Source organism: Monomorium pharaonis, chromosome 4 (genome assembly GCF_013373865.1).
Source record: "Monomorium pharaonis isolate MP-MQ-018 chromosome 4, ASM1337386v2, whole genome shotgun sequence".
NCBI classification, from domain to species: Eukaryota; Metazoa; Arthropoda; class Insecta; order Hymenoptera; family Formicidae; genus Monomorium; species Monomorium pharaonis.
Window position 1 is genome coordinate 24,520,495 of NC_050470.1, and position 20,435 is coordinate 24,540,929.

General features: G+C 39.9%; 4 protein-coding genes across 7 annotated transcripts; 2 read left to right on the top strand and 2 right to left on the bottom strand.

Moving 5' to 3' along the window:
* The first annotated feature begins 507 nt into the window (after window positions 1-507).
* LOC105831633 (serine/arginine repetitive matrix protein 2) lies at window positions 508-11,068 on the top strand. Of its 2 annotated transcripts, XM_012671888.3 has the most exons (4): window positions 508-1,207; window positions 3,101-3,458; window positions 4,947-8,840; window positions 9,025-9,180. In XM_012671888.3, exons 1-4 carry the CDS (start codon window positions 1,032-1,034, stop codon window positions 9,040-9,042), a joined length of 4,446 nt encoding a protein of 1,481 aa, XP_012527342.1. In that variant the 5' UTR covers window positions 508-1,031; the 3' UTR covers window positions 9,043-9,180. The 2 variants fall into 2 exon arrangements, with proteins under 2 accessions (XP_012527342.1, XP_012527341.1); XM_012671887.3 differs by having other exon boundaries at window positions 669-1,207; window positions 4,947-11,068.
* LOC105831635 (negative elongation factor E) lies at window positions 10,247-12,281 on the bottom strand. The gene is made up of 3 exons (XM_012671891.2): window positions 12,141-12,281; window positions 11,450-11,940; window positions 10,247-11,349 (listed from the first exon to the last, which is right to left on the bottom strand). Exons 1-3 carry the CDS (start codon window positions 12,228-12,230, stop codon window positions 11,106-11,108), a joined length of 825 nt encoding a protein of 274 aa, XP_012527345.1. The 5' UTR covers window positions 12,231-12,281; the 3' UTR covers window positions 10,247-11,105.
* Window positions 12,282-12,710: 429 nt separating this feature from the next.
* On the top strand, window positions 12,711-17,455 carry LOC105828759. Of its 3 annotated transcripts, XM_012667244.3 has the most exons (7): window positions 12,711-13,248; window positions 14,998-15,123; window positions 15,530-15,541; window positions 16,012-16,053; window positions 16,311-16,378; window positions 16,440-16,643; window positions 17,025-17,455. In XM_012667244.3, exons 1-7 carry the CDS (start codon window positions 12,870-12,872, stop codon window positions 17,106-17,108), a joined length of 915 nt encoding a protein of 304 aa, XP_012522698.1. In that variant the 5' UTR covers window positions 12,711-12,869; the 3' UTR covers window positions 17,109-17,455. The 3 variants fall into 3 exon arrangements, with proteins under 3 accessions (XP_012522698.1, XP_012522699.1, XP_012522700.1); XM_012667245.3 differs by lacking the exon at window positions 15,530-15,541; XM_012667246.3 differs by lacking the exon at window positions 15,530-15,541 and having other exon boundaries at window positions 12,712-13,248; window positions 16,027-16,053.
* Window positions 17,456-17,542: 87 nt separating this feature from the next.
* Window positions 17,543-20,326, bottom strand: LOC105828757 (protein CNPPD1). The gene is made up of 5 exons (XM_012667243.3): window positions 19,928-20,326; window positions 19,567-19,660; window positions 18,785-18,990; window positions 18,584-18,712; window positions 17,543-18,478 (listed from the first exon to the last, which is right to left on the bottom strand). Exons 1-5 carry the CDS (start codon window positions 19,970-19,972, stop codon window positions 17,699-17,701), a joined length of 1,254 nt encoding a protein of 417 aa, XP_012522697.1. The 5' UTR covers window positions 19,973-20,326; the 3' UTR covers window positions 17,543-17,698.
* Window positions 20,327-20,435: the final 109 nt, after the last annotated feature.

The following is a 20,435-nucleotide window of genomic DNA, read 5'->3' on the forward strand; positions in this document are numbered from 1 at the left end:
AGCGGCATCGCGTTAACAACGGCACGAAGAAACGTAGTTGAGGAGCAGCGATATCTATACATAATTAAATAACGAAAGAGGCTGGAGTCGCGTGAAAGCGCTACCGCGCCGTTGACCTTCCCTGATAATTAAGACGCCGATAAGTGGCGCTAACGCAACGTAGAATGTACCGCAGCTGTACCCTAATTTCCTGCTACGTTAGCGGCACTCGTCAGCGTCATTTATCGCTGCGAGGTGACGGCAAAGTAGTAGCGAATGGTAGTCCCATACACGATTTCACAGGTGATTTCACGTCGATTCGCTTCCTTCCTCCGATAGACCGAGGAACCTACCAGCGTACAACTCGTTGACACGTTACAGAAATATCGAAATTTTGGTACTTGGCCAATCGTGGAAATTCTCGCGGCGTGATTTCTTTCTTTACGTTTACCGAACCAGGACCAAATGAAGAAGAAGAAGAAGAAGAAGAAGAAGAGGAGGAAGAGGCACCCAATCCGAATTGTTCCGGCGATGCACTCGCGGTGCAAAATTTGCCGCGACAGTCCCGTGGCGTCGTGGACCGCGGATGCACCAGGTGATCCGACGGCTCGAACGGTCCGAGACAGTGTCGTGGCCCGTCGAATACCGGAGGCTGCTATAAATAATCCGATGTCCGTCCCCGGTCGCGCTCGCGATGGGCGGCCGAGGGTACGGAAGGGAGTCGCCTAGGAGCCGCTGCAGCGGGCTGCTCTAGCAGACCGCTCAGCCTCCTTCTCTCTACTCTGTCTCTTCCCCTATCTCTCTCTCTCTTTCTTTTTCTCTCTTTCTCCGTCTGTCTCTCCCTCTTCCCTTCGAGCGGGAAGCAAAGGGTATTTCGCGGACGGCGTTTCGGGAAGAACGACGAAACGTCGACATTGTCGTCGTCGTCGTCGTCATCGTCGTCGTCGCTCCTTGACCGTCGTTCAGGTAGGCGGATAGAGGAAGAGGAGAAACTGGAGGTGGATTAGTGCCGGGCCTCCGTGTGCGGCCGCGACGTCTCTCCGGGGGTGGGGATGGAGTCGGAGCAACGAGGACGCACTTCGCGAGCGTCGTCGACGTCGAGCCTCGGACGCGAGGTCCGTTGCGGGTGTCAGTACTACCAGAGCGACTCGCTTCTGCCGGAACGACGTGCTCTCCTCGTCAGACCGTCATCCAGGACGATGCAGCAGCCACCTGCGGTCCGCTGCAGGTCAGTATCCTCCCCTCCCCTCCCCCCGTACATTAACGTCCCGTCCGAGTCGAAACCAAGTCGACGGGAAACACATTGGACTACCCTCGACTACGTAGGGTGGCCTCTTCGGAAGATTACCTGTCCGTTTTATCGCTGATATTGGTCGCGTATCAGATAGGTTACACCGTGCGAAATCCGTGTCGCGTTTACCGCCGCAGCTATTTAAGGTTCGCCCGGGTGGCTATAGATAGAAAGCTCGGTCAGCTCCCAAATCCGCCAAGTCCAGTTTCCCCATCCGCGACCCGCGTGTCCCGCATCCGCCCGGTACCGGTACACGCGCGCACGATGCGATGTCCCCGGGAGGAGGCTGGACATCTGACGGAGACCGCGTTACACTGAACAGAGGCGCGTTTCCACACATGCAGCGTGAGAGTAGTAATTCAACGAATCCGAATTCTGACGTTACAAAGAGATGAAATAATCTCGCCGCTTATTAATGCAGCATTCGCGATGCGAGGTATATTTTAAATAACGTGAAAATATAACAGATGATCTGAAAGATGATCTGAAATTTAAGATGTTTTTTTATATTTTTACAAAGTTTCCGTCATGACTTCTCTGTATCTAATAGTATCAAAAATTTAAACTTACCGAACTTACATCACTTTCGATACCTGACTTGTAGTAGATGGTGAGAAATTTCTAGACACAATTTACCTGACGCATTATAGAGAAAAGTGGTGTATTTTCAGAGAAATGTGAAGGGATAACACGTTATAAAAAGTTAATGGAAAACGTGTGAAGTACATCCTTTAAAGGAATATCCTTTCAACAATTTTTATTTCTACAAGGAAAAAGAACGTAACGGAGAATGACATGAGGACATGTATGAGTTGATGAGTTTTGTTCGATCAACATCCCTTCGATGTAGGCACTTTGTGTAATTTCGCCCTGCATTTGTTTACATTGGTCTCATGAGATCAGAAGGGGATCAAACATGTATGACGTAATACGTCATCTTCGAATGGGAGAAAATAGAAGATATGTAAAATGGATCCTAGTCACGTTTAGATAAAGCGAATAACAAAATTTGCGGTGGGATATCAAATGTATGATTTTTTATTATAAACACGATAAATTACCAAATATCCAATGCATTGAGAAAAGTTAAACCGCGAATAGGTCGCAGAAATTTGTCTTTTATCGCGTCATTTTCATTATCCCATGAGATATATTTTCATATTATCAAAACTTTTTCGAACATAAATTGCAATTTTGATGTTAGATCGTTAATACGACTTGTTTGAGAATCTTTACTGTACACGATTGCATCACATTTGATATTCTGGTTGTTTATTAACACTATTAGAATAATAAACAAATTCTGTTGGAGTTTAGACAAAACCTAAAGAAGATATCGCAATATGTTAAAGAGACATTTAAAATTTACGGTATTATGAATAATAAAGTCATAAGAAATGACCATGTTATATATTTCAATTATTTATTATTTATCTAACATATTAGACAGTGATGTAACTGATACCTGACTTTTCATTCGCGTTCTGAAAATCATTGATGATTGGCGCTCTAAAAGTGATTTAAATTACTTATAAAAAATAACTTGCAATCGAACAAAATTCAGAATAACACATAAAAATAGTTAGATAATAATATAAAATAAAAGCTGCTCAAGTTGACACTCAATAATTTTCATTTCTAATCATATTATCATTTCCAATTAACATTTTATTATTTCACTCTAACGTTAATGAAAAAATTCTATTGTAGCCTACACGACAATTCGAAACTCGCTAACAAACAAAACGCGTTAACGAATTCAACGTGGGCACGTAGTTTTATTTAATATGCAATTGATTCGACGATATAAGCGTGAATCTCTCGCTACAGCGAGCATGACTACGAACCGATCGCGCCGCCGTCGTTGCTGTCGCATCCGCCGATGGCACCGGTCGTGCGGATCACCGACACGGACGTGATGCCCGTCGCCGACAGCGACGACAGCATCGACGACCGGGGCCGGCTACCGCCGGAGCTGATCCTCGACGGCGGCGTGATCCTTCCGCTGGATGGCAAAATCGAGGACAGCGCGATGGAAGGCCGCGAACTCGGCGAGACCGGCGGCGACACCTCCGCCGAGGAGCTGGAACCCACGGCGCAGCAATTTCAGGACAGACTTGAGGAACGATTCCTCTCACCCACCCCTCACACCGAGTCCAGAACCGACGGCGAGGTCAACATTAGTCAGGTAGGGTGTTCGCAGTTTGGTTTGGCAAATATTCACGATGAGGAAAGAGGATTTTGTTGATTTAGAAAATTTATTTAATTTACGAAAGATTTACGAAGCTAGTGGATAGAGTTAACGCGCTACAATGAGATAAGTCTAATGAAATATTTCTATATAGAAACATTTTTTAATTGGTACAATAATTGGTACAAAATATCATAATAATGATACAATGATATAATTTTAGCTTTGTTTTTCGTAAAGTTATTTTTTATTTTACTGGAATTTATTGTGGTTTAATTTTTTTATTTGAAATTGTTTTAGCTCATAATCCTTCTTCTTTTTCGAAACCGTTTCAACTTATCTATATGTTGAGAGAGAATAATATAAATCGGTAAATCAATATTCATTGGCCGAGAATCGCGGCTGCTGCGAAGGCTCCTCCGTTCGCGAATTGAACAAAATAAAAAAACCGGTTAAATATAACTGCCTCCGCGCGAATCGATAAACCCCTCGGAATTTAAAAACGCCACGAGAGGCTCGCGCGGCTCGTCTTCTAGTTGTCTTTGGTTTGTTACTCGCGCCGAATATGTCGCCTATATTTAGCGAAACTCGCGTGTAAAAAGGAGGCGCGAACACTACGAGCGTGTCACTGTCCGACCGATTGTGCAATACCGCTTGCTTGCGGTGCTCGTGTTCCAGAAAGCTCGAGCTTTTCCATCGGTGGTGCAATCGGATCCAAGAATACATATATATATTATATATATGTATAGATGTATGGCGCCGTCGGAATATTAATCATCTCTCGGCCTTGCCGATATTTTTCAATGAGGACGAGTGAAGGCGCAAATAATTCGCGTCCCGCGTCAGCCCGCGAAAGTCTTCGCGATTTATTTCGGTGGATCCGACAATAGAATCGAAATGGATGACGATGGCTTACTTCGCGATTAGCTGCAGCGGCTAGCTACTTCACAGTACTTAAAAGTATTCACTTTTTTAAATGCACTTCGCGTGTCTCTAAATGGCATTGCATGTCGAATGCTTCGCACGACGCTAATCCATTTTTACTATGACCTCAAAATGAATTATTTGTGAATTATTTTAATTTTAACAGTTCCACTTTTTTACAAAATAAAAGAGTTTCGGCGATATCAAATAACAGTTTATATGATACAGACATTTTCTTTTTATTACCTATATTACATATAATGCACGAATTTAAAAGTTTTTAAGTATACGCAGGAATGTATTTGAGGAAGAATAAACATCGTTTAGCATTTAAATGAACTACAAAATTCATAGAAATGTAAAAGGCAATTGTAATTTAAATCTTGATTTAAAAAATAATAATTAAAAAAATGTTAGCTATATTTCCAATAGTTCCCGCGAAATTAGCACATGATTTTTTTTTAATTCTGAACAATATTTTTGGAAGATTTAAATTCTTTATTTTTAGATAAAGTTTGTATTTCCGTATTATATTTCTCAGAGACATATTTGTCATTCCAGGTAGACTCGTCGGCGGTGGAGGAGCTAGCGCATCAGCGCGGCGCCCGCGGCCTACCTCAACGTCTGAAGACACAGGCTGGCAAGCTGCGCTCTCGACTCCGTGATTTCCAGCGGCCTACATTCTCGTTCCCGCAGAAACGGCAGAAGCCCGAAAAAACAACGAAGACGACGAAGACGACAACGACGACGGCGCGGTCGGCAACGGCGAGCAGCGGCAAATCAGACAAGTCTCGCAAGTCTGTGGAGAAGCGACCCAGCAGAATCGATCGAATAAGAACGTCCATCTCCGAGAAGACGGGGAAATTCAGCCTGCCCGATCGGCCGAAATTCAGTTTGCCCGACAGGTCAAAGTTTCACCTGCCAGAGAGACCGAAGTTCACTTTCCCGGACAAGTCTCGCTTCCACTTGCCGGACAAGTCAAAGTTTACCATCAAGAAGCCTAACATTCGTCTACCTGAGGCGTTTACTCGTGTTAAGCGGGCGCCTCCCCTGCGCGAGCAGCAGCAACAGCATTCGACAGAGTCCACTGCCGGCTCCAAGCGCAATATCTTCGACTTCGCCACATATCCGCGTATCTTTGACAAGAAGTCCAAGAAACGCGGTGAGTATGCGACGTCCTCGCCCAAGGATTCTAGGGGTCAGTCGGCGGAGAGCGCAACCTTTCCCCGCGCTCGAAAAGGAAAGTCCTTCAGCGCCAGGTGGGCGGAACGTTTCGGAGATTCGGCTTACGTTCGGGGCCAAAATCGTCCAGAGGAAGTGACTGGAAGTGACGGCTCTCCTCCGTGGCATCAGAGCTCGATGGAGGAACCGCCGAGATTGTCCGCCAGAACGGAAGAAGAGATAATGGCGGCGGCTCGCGCGATTCCGTGGGAGGATACGAGAAAGCGAGACCAGTACGACGAAGAGGAGATACAGTACATGGATTATGAGCAGGAATCGTCAGAGATGTCGGAACGGCATCCTGCACCTCCGAAGAGATCCTATAAGTCGCGAAGACGGGAGGAGTCATACGAACGTGAGCGAGCGATAGAAGTAGATCCAAAATTATATGACGAAGAAATAAAACACGTTCATCGAGATGACGTTGAAGAGAACGAAGATGCGGCAATGCAGGACGAATGGCATGCAGATCAGCAGATAATACACAAGGAGAAATTCCGATCGATCCTGAAGTCGCGATCATTGGACGAGGACATGCCACGAGTTTTGGAGCAAGGAAGATACGATGGAGCGTTCATAGCGGTGGATCCGAGACTGTTTGGACCGCGCAAGGTGCCGTCCGATGAGGAGGAAGGCGAAGAGGAACAAGAGCCTTCCTCGATGCAATCCGATCGGGAGCAACAAGCGTCCAGCGGTAGTTCCTACGATCGAAGGCGTCGCGGGGTGATAGAGGAGATCGACTCGGATGAATTCTTTTTGCGGGCTAGTGGCATTAGCCAGGATGACATGAACCTGGGCAATTACTTGACCGATGAGATTCGAGATGCTCTCAGATCGGAGGTCATCAAGGCGTTGCAGGGCGATGAACTTCCACCTACTCCACCTCAACGACCTAAGAGATCGCGGACTTCGCGAAAGCAGAAGGAAGGTCCAATGGAGACCGATGAAACGGTACCACCAGTTAGACCGAAACGAGAACGATCGACGACGTCGCGACAGAGTCGCGAGGCGTCAATCGAAATGTTCCGCGAACGCACCAGGAGTGATTCCAGAAGCGATTCCAGACACCGCGTGGTGTATCAGGCGGAGGGGGATCAATCAAATCTACCGCAGGAACCGTTAGATGATATAGTCGTGGTGAAACCGGTACGCAGAAAGTCGAGGTCGTCCTTACGCAGTCACTCGCAGCCACCGATGGAGACATCGATACTCTTCTCGTCGACACCCGTTACTGCTGTACCCGACTCGTCTACTATCCTTACAATTATACCACCGATTGTGCCAGTACGCAGAAAGCGTTCGCATCGAGTACGGGATCGAATAAACGGCGACGTCGGTGCACCGATTTGCAACGGCCATCGCGACGATTGGGAGATTGAGATCGTCGAATCCAAGAAGCCGGTGATTCCAGCGAAAGCGTCGCGATCACGGCAGTCGTTAGTTGAATTTGCCGATGGCGACGTCGTTATGTCCACCAGTCGCGAGGACATCGAAAATTTGGATGCGCGACTGCGACAGGAGAACGCTGCGCCAGAACCGCCGATGCCGGTACCGCCGAAGAGACGATCTCGCTCAAGAGCGACGTCAGTTCTCGACGAGGACAGGACGTCGCATGGCGCGGAGTCTCTACCGGAGGCCGGCTACGTTGAGGAGGATATACCGCGGGAAGAAGAGAACGGTTCGGCGCGAGATCTCTCGGGTTACGCGATCGTAGAGAAGCGGGAGAAACTGCCCAGGCCATTGGTACCCAGAAGAAAACGCAACAAATTCGCCACGACTCCGAGACCAGCTCCGCCTAAGCGACCTCAACGAGCGTACAGCACTCTAGGGCCCACTAGAACGAAAGACATTAGCGTGAGGTCGGAAACGATCATCGGTACGACTCTAGCATCATCCGAATCTATACCGTATATCGAGGTCGAAGAGGATGATGTTGAACATCGAGACCTCCGTAGCGGTGAATTTCTCGACAAGATTCAAGGTCGCCCGCTTCCGGCGCCACCGCGACCACCCAGAGCGAGGAAGGAGCACGCGATAACCGAACGACCGCGCACTCCATTCGAATATGAGGCTACAGAGGCGACGACGGCAACGCAGACCGATCCATTGCCAGACGATATGATAATCGAGGAGATCACTCAGGCGAAACTCATAATGACACCTTCTAGATCAGGTTCACAGATAATGGTATCGATGGAACGTATACCCAGTCCAAACGTAACACCTCCTGTACCTCCGTTACCGATGTCACAGTTTCTGCGAAAAGAGGAAGAGGAAGAGGAAGAAGAGGAAGAACAGCTTCCCGGAAAAGAGGACATTCGAATAGCATATGATACAATGTCACTAACGTCACTGTCACCCACGAGAGAGATCGACTTAAAGGACAAGCACAGATCGGCGCCGCATCTAGAGGAACGTATTATTACGGAAGACTCGCAATCGCGGCCTCAAGTCAAGCCGGCTCTGTTGTCCGATGAACCACTGAGAATCAGCAGTCTCGAGGTTGGAGATTTAAAGGTCGATCGACTGAGCGTATCACAGATAGAAGCACACAAAATTGTAGCGTCCGAGGTGGACGCGATGATGATTACGGCGTCGGAATTGAGAGGCGGCGATTCCATGGAGGAAAGTTTCTCACCGGCCATCATTAGAGAACTGATGGCAATCAGAAGTCACTTGGAGACCGTAATGACTACCCAAGTGCAAGAGAAACATCGCGAAAGTGAGAAGGAGTTTACGAGTCACAAGATAACCGACATTCCCATCATGGATGACAATCAAATTCAGGAACGACAGCCTCCTTCGCAGGATGTTCCACTGGAGCAACAACCTGTTTCGCAAAATATTCTGCTCGAGCAGCAGCCTGTCTCGCAAGATGTTCTGCTCGAGCAGCAGCCTATTTCACAGGATGTTCCGTCGAAGCAGCAGCTTGTTTCGCAAGATGTTCTGCTCGAGCAGCAGCCTGTTTCGCAAGATGTTCCGTCGGAGCAGGAGCCTATTTCGCAGGATGTTCCGTCGGAGCAGGAGCCTATTTCGCAGGATGTTCCGTCGAAGCAGCAGCCTGTTTCACAAGATATTCCGTTGGAGCAGGAGCCTGTTTCGCAGGATGTTCCGTCGAAGCAGCAGCCTGTTTCACAGGATGTTTCATTGGAAACGACGACGCTCAGCGAGAGTATCGTGAATGAACCAGCCTCGACGGAAGATGAGAAGACCGAGGCTAGCGAGGACCAAAAGGTTGTTAAAACAAATGTAATAGATGTCAGGGACAAAGAGCCATCACCTCCCCTTTCAGTTGCTCAATCCAAAGAATTCCCTCCCCCACAGACACTTACGATAGATGAGTTAGAATCCAAGGGTAAAGATGAATCTATCACACATTTGCTCACGGTAGCTCAAGATAAGTCCTTACGAATTTTAGATTCCGAACATCCCCTAACTTTGAGTTTGCGAACCACGTCGGATGAATCTCGTGCTTCATATCCTCCGTCGGATGCGTCTTCAACCCGATCCTCTGAATCGAAAGAGTCGCCGGAGCGCGTCGGTGAACCTCTGAGTATTTCTGTCCAGACTACTACTGCTACTATTACTACTACTACTACTTCTACCACTACTACTACCGCTACTTCTACTGCTACAACCGAGCTGAGCGCAACGTCTACGAATCTTCGTGGCAGCAAAGACAATGCGTCCGATAGTAAAGAACAGACTCCTCGCACGTCGAGATCTAGATCCCCTTCGCCTAGCAAAGGTATCGTGCGACAAACCGCGTCTCCAGTCCGTTCGTTACCACCAGCTATCTCCGTAACCCCCGATACACCTGATACAACCGTACCGGGACACGGTGGCACCTCTACGGATGCTAAACCGCAGCGTGCCGTCATTTCCTATTCTTCGGACGTGAGACACGATATCCTTAAAGACAGTCAACCACAGCGTGCTGTTATATCCCAGTCTTCCGACACGGAACAATCCCTTACGGAAAAGCAAAGAGAGTCCTCTCAATCGCCAGTATCTTCCTTCTCCTTAAGCCCGACTCACTTCATCGCCTTTCCAGCTTCCGAAATTCCAGCTCAGTTCTTTTCTCTGAGTGAAACGCCGACGAGTCAACGCTCTGATACAGAACCTGGCGTTATAGACACTACGCGGCAACTCCTTCGAGCACTTCGATTGGCTGGTATAAATGCCATGAGGTATTTCATAAGGTATTTAACGTCTACATTAAGTACGGACGATTCGAGAGAGAAGATCAGAGAAGTGGAATTAGCGATATGCGCCTTGTTACTTCTGATCGCAGGCTTGATAATATATTATTTCGGTAGCACACGGATTGTAACACATCATCATCACTGGGATTATTTTAATCCACCTCAATAGCACTTCCGTAATCCCATTTGCCTACATCATGTACACAAATTCATAAATAATTCATTGATTCGTAGAAATTAAAATTTCATATTCCTAATTGTACAAATTTGTTTTGTATAACAATTTTGTCTTGAAGGAAATACAAACTAGGACACAACAAAGTAAGGAATTCGAATGAAATTAGAGCTCTTGTACACATGTCAGAATAAAATGAAGTGCCAAGTTTGTAAGAAATAAATTGTAATTATATATTACTAATATATATATACCAAATATATAATTATAAACTTTAATACTTAAAGAACACTATTTACAATGATTCTTGTAATATTTATAAGTACAATTTTGTTATATATACATACATCACACTAGATAACTCTCTTCTTATAACATTTAAGAAAAAATATTATTTAATCAAATCTTTGTACTTTTTTAATTTGCTGAAGAATAATCTTTTTTAATTTTTTCTACTTAAAAGTAAGTAAAATTCATTTTCTCTCTCATTTAAAGAATAATTCAAAGTTTTAATAAATATTTTTAATATAAATATTATACAATTCTGTTCTTTTTTTTTACTACTATGGCTTTATAACTTTTCAAAGCGATAAGAGAAAGATATAAGTATGGTGTTTTTTAATTACACCATTATTAACAAAAGAGATAATTTATTTTATGATCGAAATAGTTGCCATTGTCATAATTGTCATATCTAGTATAGATATGATCAATACTACTTAATAAAATATCATTAACAAAAACTTTCCATGATTCTCCTAATCAAAATTAACCAATAAGAGAATACAAAAAAGGAATTATAACTTAATTAATTAACAAGGTTTGATTGTATAACATTTTTTCTTATACATGTATAGAGATGAATATTTCTATTATGAATTTTGTTATAATAATAAATCAGTTATTATACAGAGAATACGGACGTTTGGTATTCGAATTTGTTGACAAATATGACAGATGATATGTGGAGGAAGACAATATTAAAAATAAATTAACATACAAACGTTCCTACATACCACATAGATGTAACAAAATATCATAATGTCATATATATCGGTATTATATTTATTGTATATATACAATATCAGCATTTCGAAAGTTGTGAAAATACCTGTGAATTTACTGGAAAAGATCCTCCTCATATACTTTAAGCTCCCGCCTGTCTTTATGTGCACTTTTCTGTGAATAATTTGCCGCTATTGGTGACCACATAGAGCTGGACATAGTGTCACTGACCGGCTCTATTATCGGCTGCCTTCTTGCTAATGATACCTTCAATTGGATAGACGAGACCATACTACCATCCATTTCGCTTATAGCTCTTTCAGCTGCTTCAGCTTTTTCAAAGGTGATGAAGCCATGACTATAAAAGAAAACGAACAGAATTATTAATAATTACATTAGAAATGTCTACTGAAACTAATGAATGAACATCAGTAACAGAGAACATGATTTGTATTTACTTTTTCTCTACTTCCATGGAAATGTTGACGATATTTCCAAAACTTTGGAAGTGCTTCTTCAGATAATCCTCCGTTATCTTATAGCCACACACAAATATCGTATTTCCCGCACGTGGCTTAACTTCCTGTTTAGCGGGAGACTGAGCATCGCCCACGTTTCTCTCCCCAGTGTCTTGAGCGCTGACAAAGCTGTTATACAAATCCTTCACTCTTGGCCTCGCCACCTCCGTTTCCTCCTCCTCCTGTGTTGCCGAGAATGGTTGATAAGAGCTAATCGTCTTTTCTGTGCTGTTCAACTTCCTCTCTAATCCACGAGATCTCTTGAAAGTTTGCTCTGGTCGCTTAGGGGTCTTCGGGGCTGTGATTACGCCAGATTTAATCAATTTCTTGGCTACTTCGCGAGCGTCTCTCGCTTCTGTAGGTCGTTTTGGTGCCTGAGGTATACGTTCCACTTCTTGCTTAGGAGCCTTTAGGTCTTGCAACGCTTTTTTCTGCAAAACAAAGAGTTAGATTAATGATCAAAGATGACAGTAAGATAACTGCTCCAATACGGCTACATGTTATATTTACTCGAGAAAACAATTTTCTTGTAGTGTGAATAGAAATTTGGATCGTTTATGAATTAATCGAGAGACATATCGGATAGATAAATTAAATTTCAACGCTTAATACATGAAAACATAACCTGTACCTTTCTTTTGAGTTTGCTAAACTTGGTTTGCAGCATCAACTCCTCCTCGGTTAGGTTTGACGGGAAGTGCAAGTATACCATATTTTGCATGTAATATCAACGACGAAGAAAATACTGTAAGTCCGCTTTGACACAGAAATTTTTTTTTTAATCTTAAAAAAATCCGGTAAATAGTTCACACATGCACAAATGTAAACCAATGTATGTTCAGATTTCAGACACTTCTTTGCGCATGCCAGCGCATGCGCAATGTAATCAATGAAATCCAGTGATGTTTACTTGTTGCTCTCGCTTCGGAAGCTTTTTACAGCCAGAGTGCCGCACTTCGACACTCGACGCATAAGGAATGGAATGAAGAATGAAACGAGTGCAGCACGCTGGCTGCAGCAGCTTATCCGAAACGGCAACGGATAGACGGAGCGCGATGTGTGCGTGAGTGTGTTGATGAGTGTGCTCGACAGTGTTCGTTGCTCGGAATTGCTCGGAATCGCAGCACAGTTCACTGCGCATGGGTCGGCATCGGTAGCGGGCGTACGGGCTGAGGCCGCCAAGGGATCTTCTGTCAGTGACTGACATCACTCGGTCCTTGAATGCGTTCCCGCATTTACCGGATTGCGCCGGTTACTTCTCGAGAGGTTGCCCTCTCGAGAAAGGTAGAACGGACACGTCACGCGGGACCTATTCGACGTGAGTCTCCGTTCGTACGACGTTCTCCTGCACCTGGACGAGATGTGCGTGTCGATGACGGCGCTCGGTCGACGAGGATTCATCCCGCGGCCTCAGGACATGGTGGCCCGATTCAACATCGGGCGACCTGAACGTTGCTACAGCCGCGATGAGTCGTCGATGAATTATGCCACGCTGTCAGGACGATGTCCCGTGTCGTTGTGCGCCGCCGATGTCTCACGGGTCCTGGGCCGCTTCCATGGGAACTCCACGAGGACATTCTCCTCCGCGAAGACCCCGATCTCCTCTGACGCTGTTATCGACGCTCTGACGAAGCAGCAAGCGAAGGAACTGGTGTCGAAACTCACTTCGGAGGAGCGGAGCATGTTTCTGACGGCACTGAATGAATCCAAATCAGCAGAGGACAAAGCTGGCTATGAAGGTAAAGATGTCATTTCATTTAAATCGATTGCTCCATAAATTTAAATATCAAACATCAAATTTTAATATAATATAAATTTACTTTTTGTATGTCACATCTCACACAGAGCGTTATCAAAAATAGAAACATTTAAGAGATAATAGATTGTTTCTCTTATCGCGTTTGAGTATTTGTGTAAAATTTGAGCACAATTTTCTTAATTGGTCTATAAATTATAGAATTTTTTATTTGCTTTTGATTTTTACATAGAGTGCATTTTCAAATAAGAGGGGGTCTTATAGAGAGATGCTTCTGAACACCAATACTATTAAATTTAATTTGTAAAATTATTTTAATTTTATTAAGGACTGTGTTTCAAGACTGAAAAATTACTGTGTGCAGTTTGTATGAGCTGGAGATTGTAAAAATTTACACAAAATTAATATTAAATGAAAAAATTCACTGCATTCTAAAATGAGCAATTTTATTTTCATGTTTGATTATTACATCTCCATCGGTCCTGATTTTAATTACTATTATAACTATTCGTAAATTTGATGAGCAAGTAACATTACAAATTAAATCTTTTTTACATATATTAATAAAACTCTAATAAATATTTGTGCAAGAATTTAATCCACTAATTCGCGTTTATTTACCTAAAATTGCATTAAAATCTGGTCATTTATGCTGTACAAATTTTTATAAATCAAATTATTTGTTGTTTGACTCTGTGCACCTGATTTCAGGCTCAAAATTTATTCATACATCAAAGAGTCACTCCAAATTTTGCCCATTTTTTCCTACTCGAATTTCAAATTGAACTATGTGCCAATCAATTTTATATGATGGGACATTAATCTCAGAAAAAATTTAAGTTGAGCATAGCGGTAGTTTTGGAGATACGGGAAGTCAATTTGAGGTTTAATTTGAAATTTGATTTGGAAAAAATGGGCAAAAAAACATTTTTGGGGTGACTCTGTTTTTGTCATTGATTAAGAAAAAAGGAATAAATCTAAGTAGCTTACAGTTGTAAGATTTCAATAACTTTTAGCTGATTGAACAGCCAAAAAAACTACATCCATACCCAGATAGGAAAGCAGATAAATTTTAGCATTATTTAATTTTAAAATGTATTGTATAATATATTGTATCATAATTGTAAATTTAATTTTAAAAATTATTAGTTTTAAATTTAATTTATATAACATGTAAAACAATCTTTAACAAAAAATTAAAAATAAATGCTTGCATAATTGTAGTACATATTAGGAAGATCATCTTAGCAATTATTGTTGAATATATTTAGAAAATAATTTTGTAATTATTGTACAAATTATTGCAAAACGAAAGGAAAGTATTACAAAGAATTTTACAAAGAAATTTGAAATAGCATGCATGAAACATGTACCATTTCAATATTATTTATAAATATTTTATAAATAATTGAATAAATAGATTAACAATATAATCACATAATTCTTTTGTAGTAAAAGATATCCTTCTGGTTCTGCAAGGTGTAACAATTATTATGAAAGTTTCTTATCTGGGTACATGTACAATATTATTGATTATTTAGAGACCGTTTTAAACAAGTGTTTGCTATTTAATGAGAGACTAATTTTAATTTTGAACTAAGATTAGTAGTAGACAGTTATTTTAGAAGAGCATACATTGACGAAAAAGATATATTGATTTTCTTTGGTATATAGCATCTTTATATATGTATTATAAATAAAACACATAATAAAATTTGTATATCTTTGCTAGGTCAACTGGCAGCTATTCGATGGAGGAGCAAATTGGGTAGGCCTAGCAAAATTCCATCTCTAGGCGAGGTGGATCCTACAGGAACCTTCTGCCCTATGCCAGACGATTGGTTAAATCGCAAATATGGTAAGAACATATATTTTTATCATCTGACCATTACATACGTCATGCATTTGTTGGATCGTCGCTGCTGTCAGAGAAAGAAGTGCAGGTCCATTTTAAATATCTTTAATGCGGCGCAAACAGTTTGTTATATTCACAAAGTATTTAATCATTAACTTAGATTTATTACCTATAGATCTCGCAAAATAAAATTAACTTCCCTCGACTGTTATTTAATGGTATCTCTTTGGATATAATGGAATCTTTTTCCTGCAATGCGATCTCCATGGATGTTATTCTGTAAGTTTCTTGTTCTATCTCGATTTCTCTCTTTTTTGGCTCTGTGTTTCTCTCTTTTCCTCTAATTACACTAACTCTCTTGCCTGCTTCTGACACAACTTTTCGGATGTTTCATGGTCAACTACCACAGTGCCACAGTTAGGTAATACTTGGGACACTTTTTTTCTCTCGTTTTTGAAAAACCTTTCTTTCTTGATAGTTTTTTTAATTACATATAAATTGTTAAGGTATAGAATTATCTTCACATTTTTGTTTAGTAAATTTTGTTTCTTGAAATCATTCAATCAGATTTCTTTAAGTAGATTTAAATTATGCAAAATTATTTCGATGAAATTATTTTTGTACATTTGTTAAGCATTTAATCATGAAGCTATTTTGTTTTTGTGTTTCTTCCTTACAAAGTTTTTCCTTTGTTCGGATTTTCCTAAGATTCCGTTTTTAATTCAGATTTATTACAAAAATACATCACGTTGAGTATAGAATTTTAGTATTTATAAATAAAAAAATTCACTTTATATTGCACTTACTGCTTGCTAGTTTCATTAGGTAATTGTATAATAATTCCTAATTAAATTAATTTATGAATTTAGATTGTATGTTTTATTGTTGCAGTTGAACACGTTCCAGAACCAACCACAAAAGACCTGGTGCTAGGTATGTATTACTTTTCACATCAAAGAACTACTTATATGCTTGCGAACAAGTAATCAGCTGCGTTTCTGTCATCTTTTATTTGTTGCGAGACAAATAATACTGTTTTATATTTTAAAAAATTATCGTTACAAGTTATATAGATTTCATTTCAACTTCTAAGCAAACGAAATACGTAAATTTGCATACACATAATTTAGATTTCAATTTCGGCTAAAAGTACAAATGAATAATATAGGACGATTATTGTATTTTTGCAGTCGCGATCGCGAATGCAATTCCGTTCGTCGGGTTTGGTTTTCTTGACAACTTCATCATGATCGTTGCTGTATGTATATTATAGGCTTTCATTGTCCACTGTGTGCCGACTTTTAAGATCGATATTTCAGGGCGATCAAATCGAGTTGATGCTGAATCGAAGATTTCCCATCTCCACTATGGCAGCAGCAGCCCTGGGTAACACAGTGTCCGATGTCATTGGAATCGGCTCGGTGCATTATGTCGAGATGTTCGCTCAGAAAATTGGGTTTGAAGCGCCCAAGTTAACGCTAGTACAATTGAATTTACCTAGGACACGGATTGCAGCAAATGTGGTATAAAATGTTGCTTCATTATATTTTATTTATACTATAGTGTATTTTTTTTATTATTCAATATGAATTTACGCAAAAAAGATTGTAGTACAAGTAATCCTCTGCACACATATAATACTTTTAAATTAATTTTCCCTATTTTACAAGTATAAAAAATTCTTCAATGACATATCTACTTTAACATTTCTAGAAAATATTATGATTATTTTTAGAAATATATGTAAATGTTATAACTAATTATAATTATAATTATAATTACTTTTAGTTTTTAAAGAAAAGAAATGCGCTAGGTTATTCATATAGAATTGTGTGGGCAGAGGATTAAAGATTAAAATGTTTTTTTTTTTTTTAATTATTCAAGGTCAATTTTCCTTTCGACAGGGTCGGGTCATCGGTGTTACGATTGGATGCCTTATTGGTATGACACCTATACCAATATCTGCGCTTTTCCGCAATGACAGTTGAATATCCAAAAAACGATGGAAACACAAATTAATATAGGACAGGTCCTAAATGTCTCACGATAAACGTTTTGTTTTATAAATGCCTAATGAACTTTTATAATTTTAATGTTTAATTGTCGCAAATAACAGGATTTCCGTCTCAAGTATTACAAAGTATCTAATATATAAATGTATAAAATGTATAGTATAGAACAAAGTTTATGTGTAACACAAAACAGTAGGTTTTCTAACTTACTGTTTCACGAGCTTTTAATCCAGTGCAAAGTCTATTAATTTTATTAAATAAAAGCAGTTAAAAGAAAAGCTTGTATGTTGTGTGATATTAGAGATTAAACCAGAATAAAAAAATTTGTTTTAATATCAGTCTTCTAAAGAAATTATTTGTTACTTTTTTCGCTTAATATGTAATTATCTTTAGATAAAAAATAGCGTTCGTAGCATGTGACATCGGATATTTATTGAGAAAAACAGATTTGTTAGTATTGAACGTTACAATGCAAAAAGTTAGTACAAAAAATATAGATTTATATTATATATATATATCTCTCTCTGAAAAAAAGGCTGTCTAACAGGCGAGTTTTTATCAACAAATTAATAGTAAATTTTTAATTCTGGTGATCGAAAGACGCTTTCATAATGTAATCGTCTCCAGTCTTGTGCAAGCCAATTTAAAGTTGTGTCCAGTATTTCCTTCCAATTCACGTTGCGACGATAGTCCTCTGGTGCAAAATCCTCAGTTTTTCTGATTTTCTCCATCTTTCTTGTATTTATAGCTTGTGTCGAATTGAATGAGAAGTCGACGTTAGTGACGCATAATTTATTGGAGGAATTTGCAACTTTGACGTCACTCTCCAAGTTGCAATACTCGGGCAGCCAAGTCATCGTCGAGTTTAACCACCATTTCCAACTGGCTATATCGTCATCATTCTTGATTTCCACAGTTGCGGAATAACCCATATCGTTTTTGGAATCGGAAATCGGAAGACCGTCGTCGTCAATCTCCTGGGATCGCGTATTTATCAATGAATCAGTTAGATCAGTTGATGTAAGATTCGTCGTGAGATTCACGGACAGATTCGTTGATTGCCTCGAATTGAATGATGTTCCAGGTAAGCAACTTTGCACAATAAAATTAGCAACCAAAGTGGATCCCAAAAGAGTTGCCAATCCGGCAGCATAAGTCGCCAGGCAGATCGAAGAGACACTTATTAGGGTTTGCGCAATTCTAATTAACTGAACAGTATTCATTAGACAACTCAATTCTGTATATGTGCACCATCTTCGCTTATGTACTTCTCGATATGCCACATTCTTTTCTAGTTGTTGCAGTCTTTCCCAAAAATCTTGGTGCTGAACCAATACAGTCCAATCCTGTGTGGTAAAAAAAGACACTTTTTGATAAATGGCAAATGTTCAATTTATTTAAAAATAAAATCTAATTTTGTAGTAAAAAAATAATCAAGACGTGTGACTTACGATTGCAGCAAGAAAATCCTTTTCCAATTTATTCATTCGAGATATAGTAACTTGTCCTGAATTTGCCCACTCCTTGTTAAAAACTTCATCCTCTTCGCCGTCATCGTGCAGAAATTTACTGGCTACCATCTAATAATTATAAATGAAAATTGACTTTAACAATGTTAAGTGTTACAACTATTTGCGTATATAAGAAATTACCAAAGAGACCAAGAATAACTCGGAAGGCGCTACTTGATGAAGATATTCTGGATTGCAGTTCTTTAATCTTTCAATGTACAGTAAGGCCAACACAAGCGAACAAGGAGAAACACAGGCATTTCTAGAAATCCTACTTGCCTCTTCAACATCAAGTTTTTCCAATGTAGGACCACTTTTTACTTCTGTAAAAAGTTCCGCTGCCAATTCTGAAAACAAAATCAACAAATTATGCTTTTTTTTAAATATGTAAACATTGAATTAAACTTATACATAATATTACCTCAAAATATAATACAAAATGCAATATAATACAAAAATAAGTATACATGAAGAACAAAGTTTTATATTCTGTTGTCTTAACACATCTATCATTTTTTAAAAAGTAAAATTGTGGCATTTTAAATGAGATGTTACTTAAAATAATTGCATTATTATATATTATAAATTCAAGTAAATTAAAAATAAATACTGAAAATAGATATTTTAAAATTCTTTGGTTTTTTACATTTCTTTCGAAAGAGATTATATCCATACAAAAAATAAAAATTATTTCCTCAAATATAAATATATTAGATATGTGTACATAATACTATAAAAAGTTTATTGTTAAGTGTTGAATTAAAATATTACACTGCAAATTTTTATTTATCATGCAAATTTGTATAACTTGCAAATCATTTATTATTTGCAACTTAAAAGACAATTTAAAACAAATAAATTCATTTTACATAGATTCTTCAATAGATTCTCATTGCTAATTTATAATCCATTGTTATACTAACCTGTAACTGGTAAACTCAAGCAGTTAATCACTGGTAATTTGGAATAATATAATGATTTTTTTATGCGTTTCATAAACTCATCATGTTCCAGATCCTGCAGTAGAACAAGGAAAAGTATATCAACTCAGTTTATCCAAACAATGAAAAAAAAAAAAAAAAATAGAACAGTTTTCAACCATTAAACAATTTTTATATGCTTTTAAAATTTATTTGGTTAATTGTTTTTGACGATTACTTTTAATATATAGCATGTAAAAAATATCATTTGATGATACAAACGCACGTAAAACTTTACTTAGAACTGAAAATTCATCTATTATATACGAAATTATTCACAAAAAATTGCATATGTAAGCTTTACCTTGGAACTCGCTGGCATATTCGTGCCTCGCCAGCTGTTCGTCATTGTCGGGTATCCACAAGTCTCACCATAAACCCTCTCACCGTAATGTTTTCGTTTCTCACGACGAAAGTAGACACCGTAAAATACAATTCGGATAATTGCTTCAGCCAAGAGGACGTAGAATTCTGTGAGAATTCGAAGAAATCACACCGTGTCTTCGACTGAGTAGCGCGCACGATTAATTTAGGTTAGGATCCCAACTTCGGCCACGAACGTACGAGATAACGGCATTAACGGGCGCGTCTACCGCGGGGCGCGGAACCGTCGTTTTATCACGTTAACTCAAGGACGAGAACCAATCACATGTACGAAGTACGAATGATTAAAATATTTAGCAACAATTAATCATTTGTTCTTCGTTGTTCTTTGTAGTTGCGCTTGAAAGGAACGACATTTTTAATCATTTTTAAGGCTTTTGGGGAGGGGGAAGTAAAAAGTACACTTTAAGAAACAAATTAATTATCTT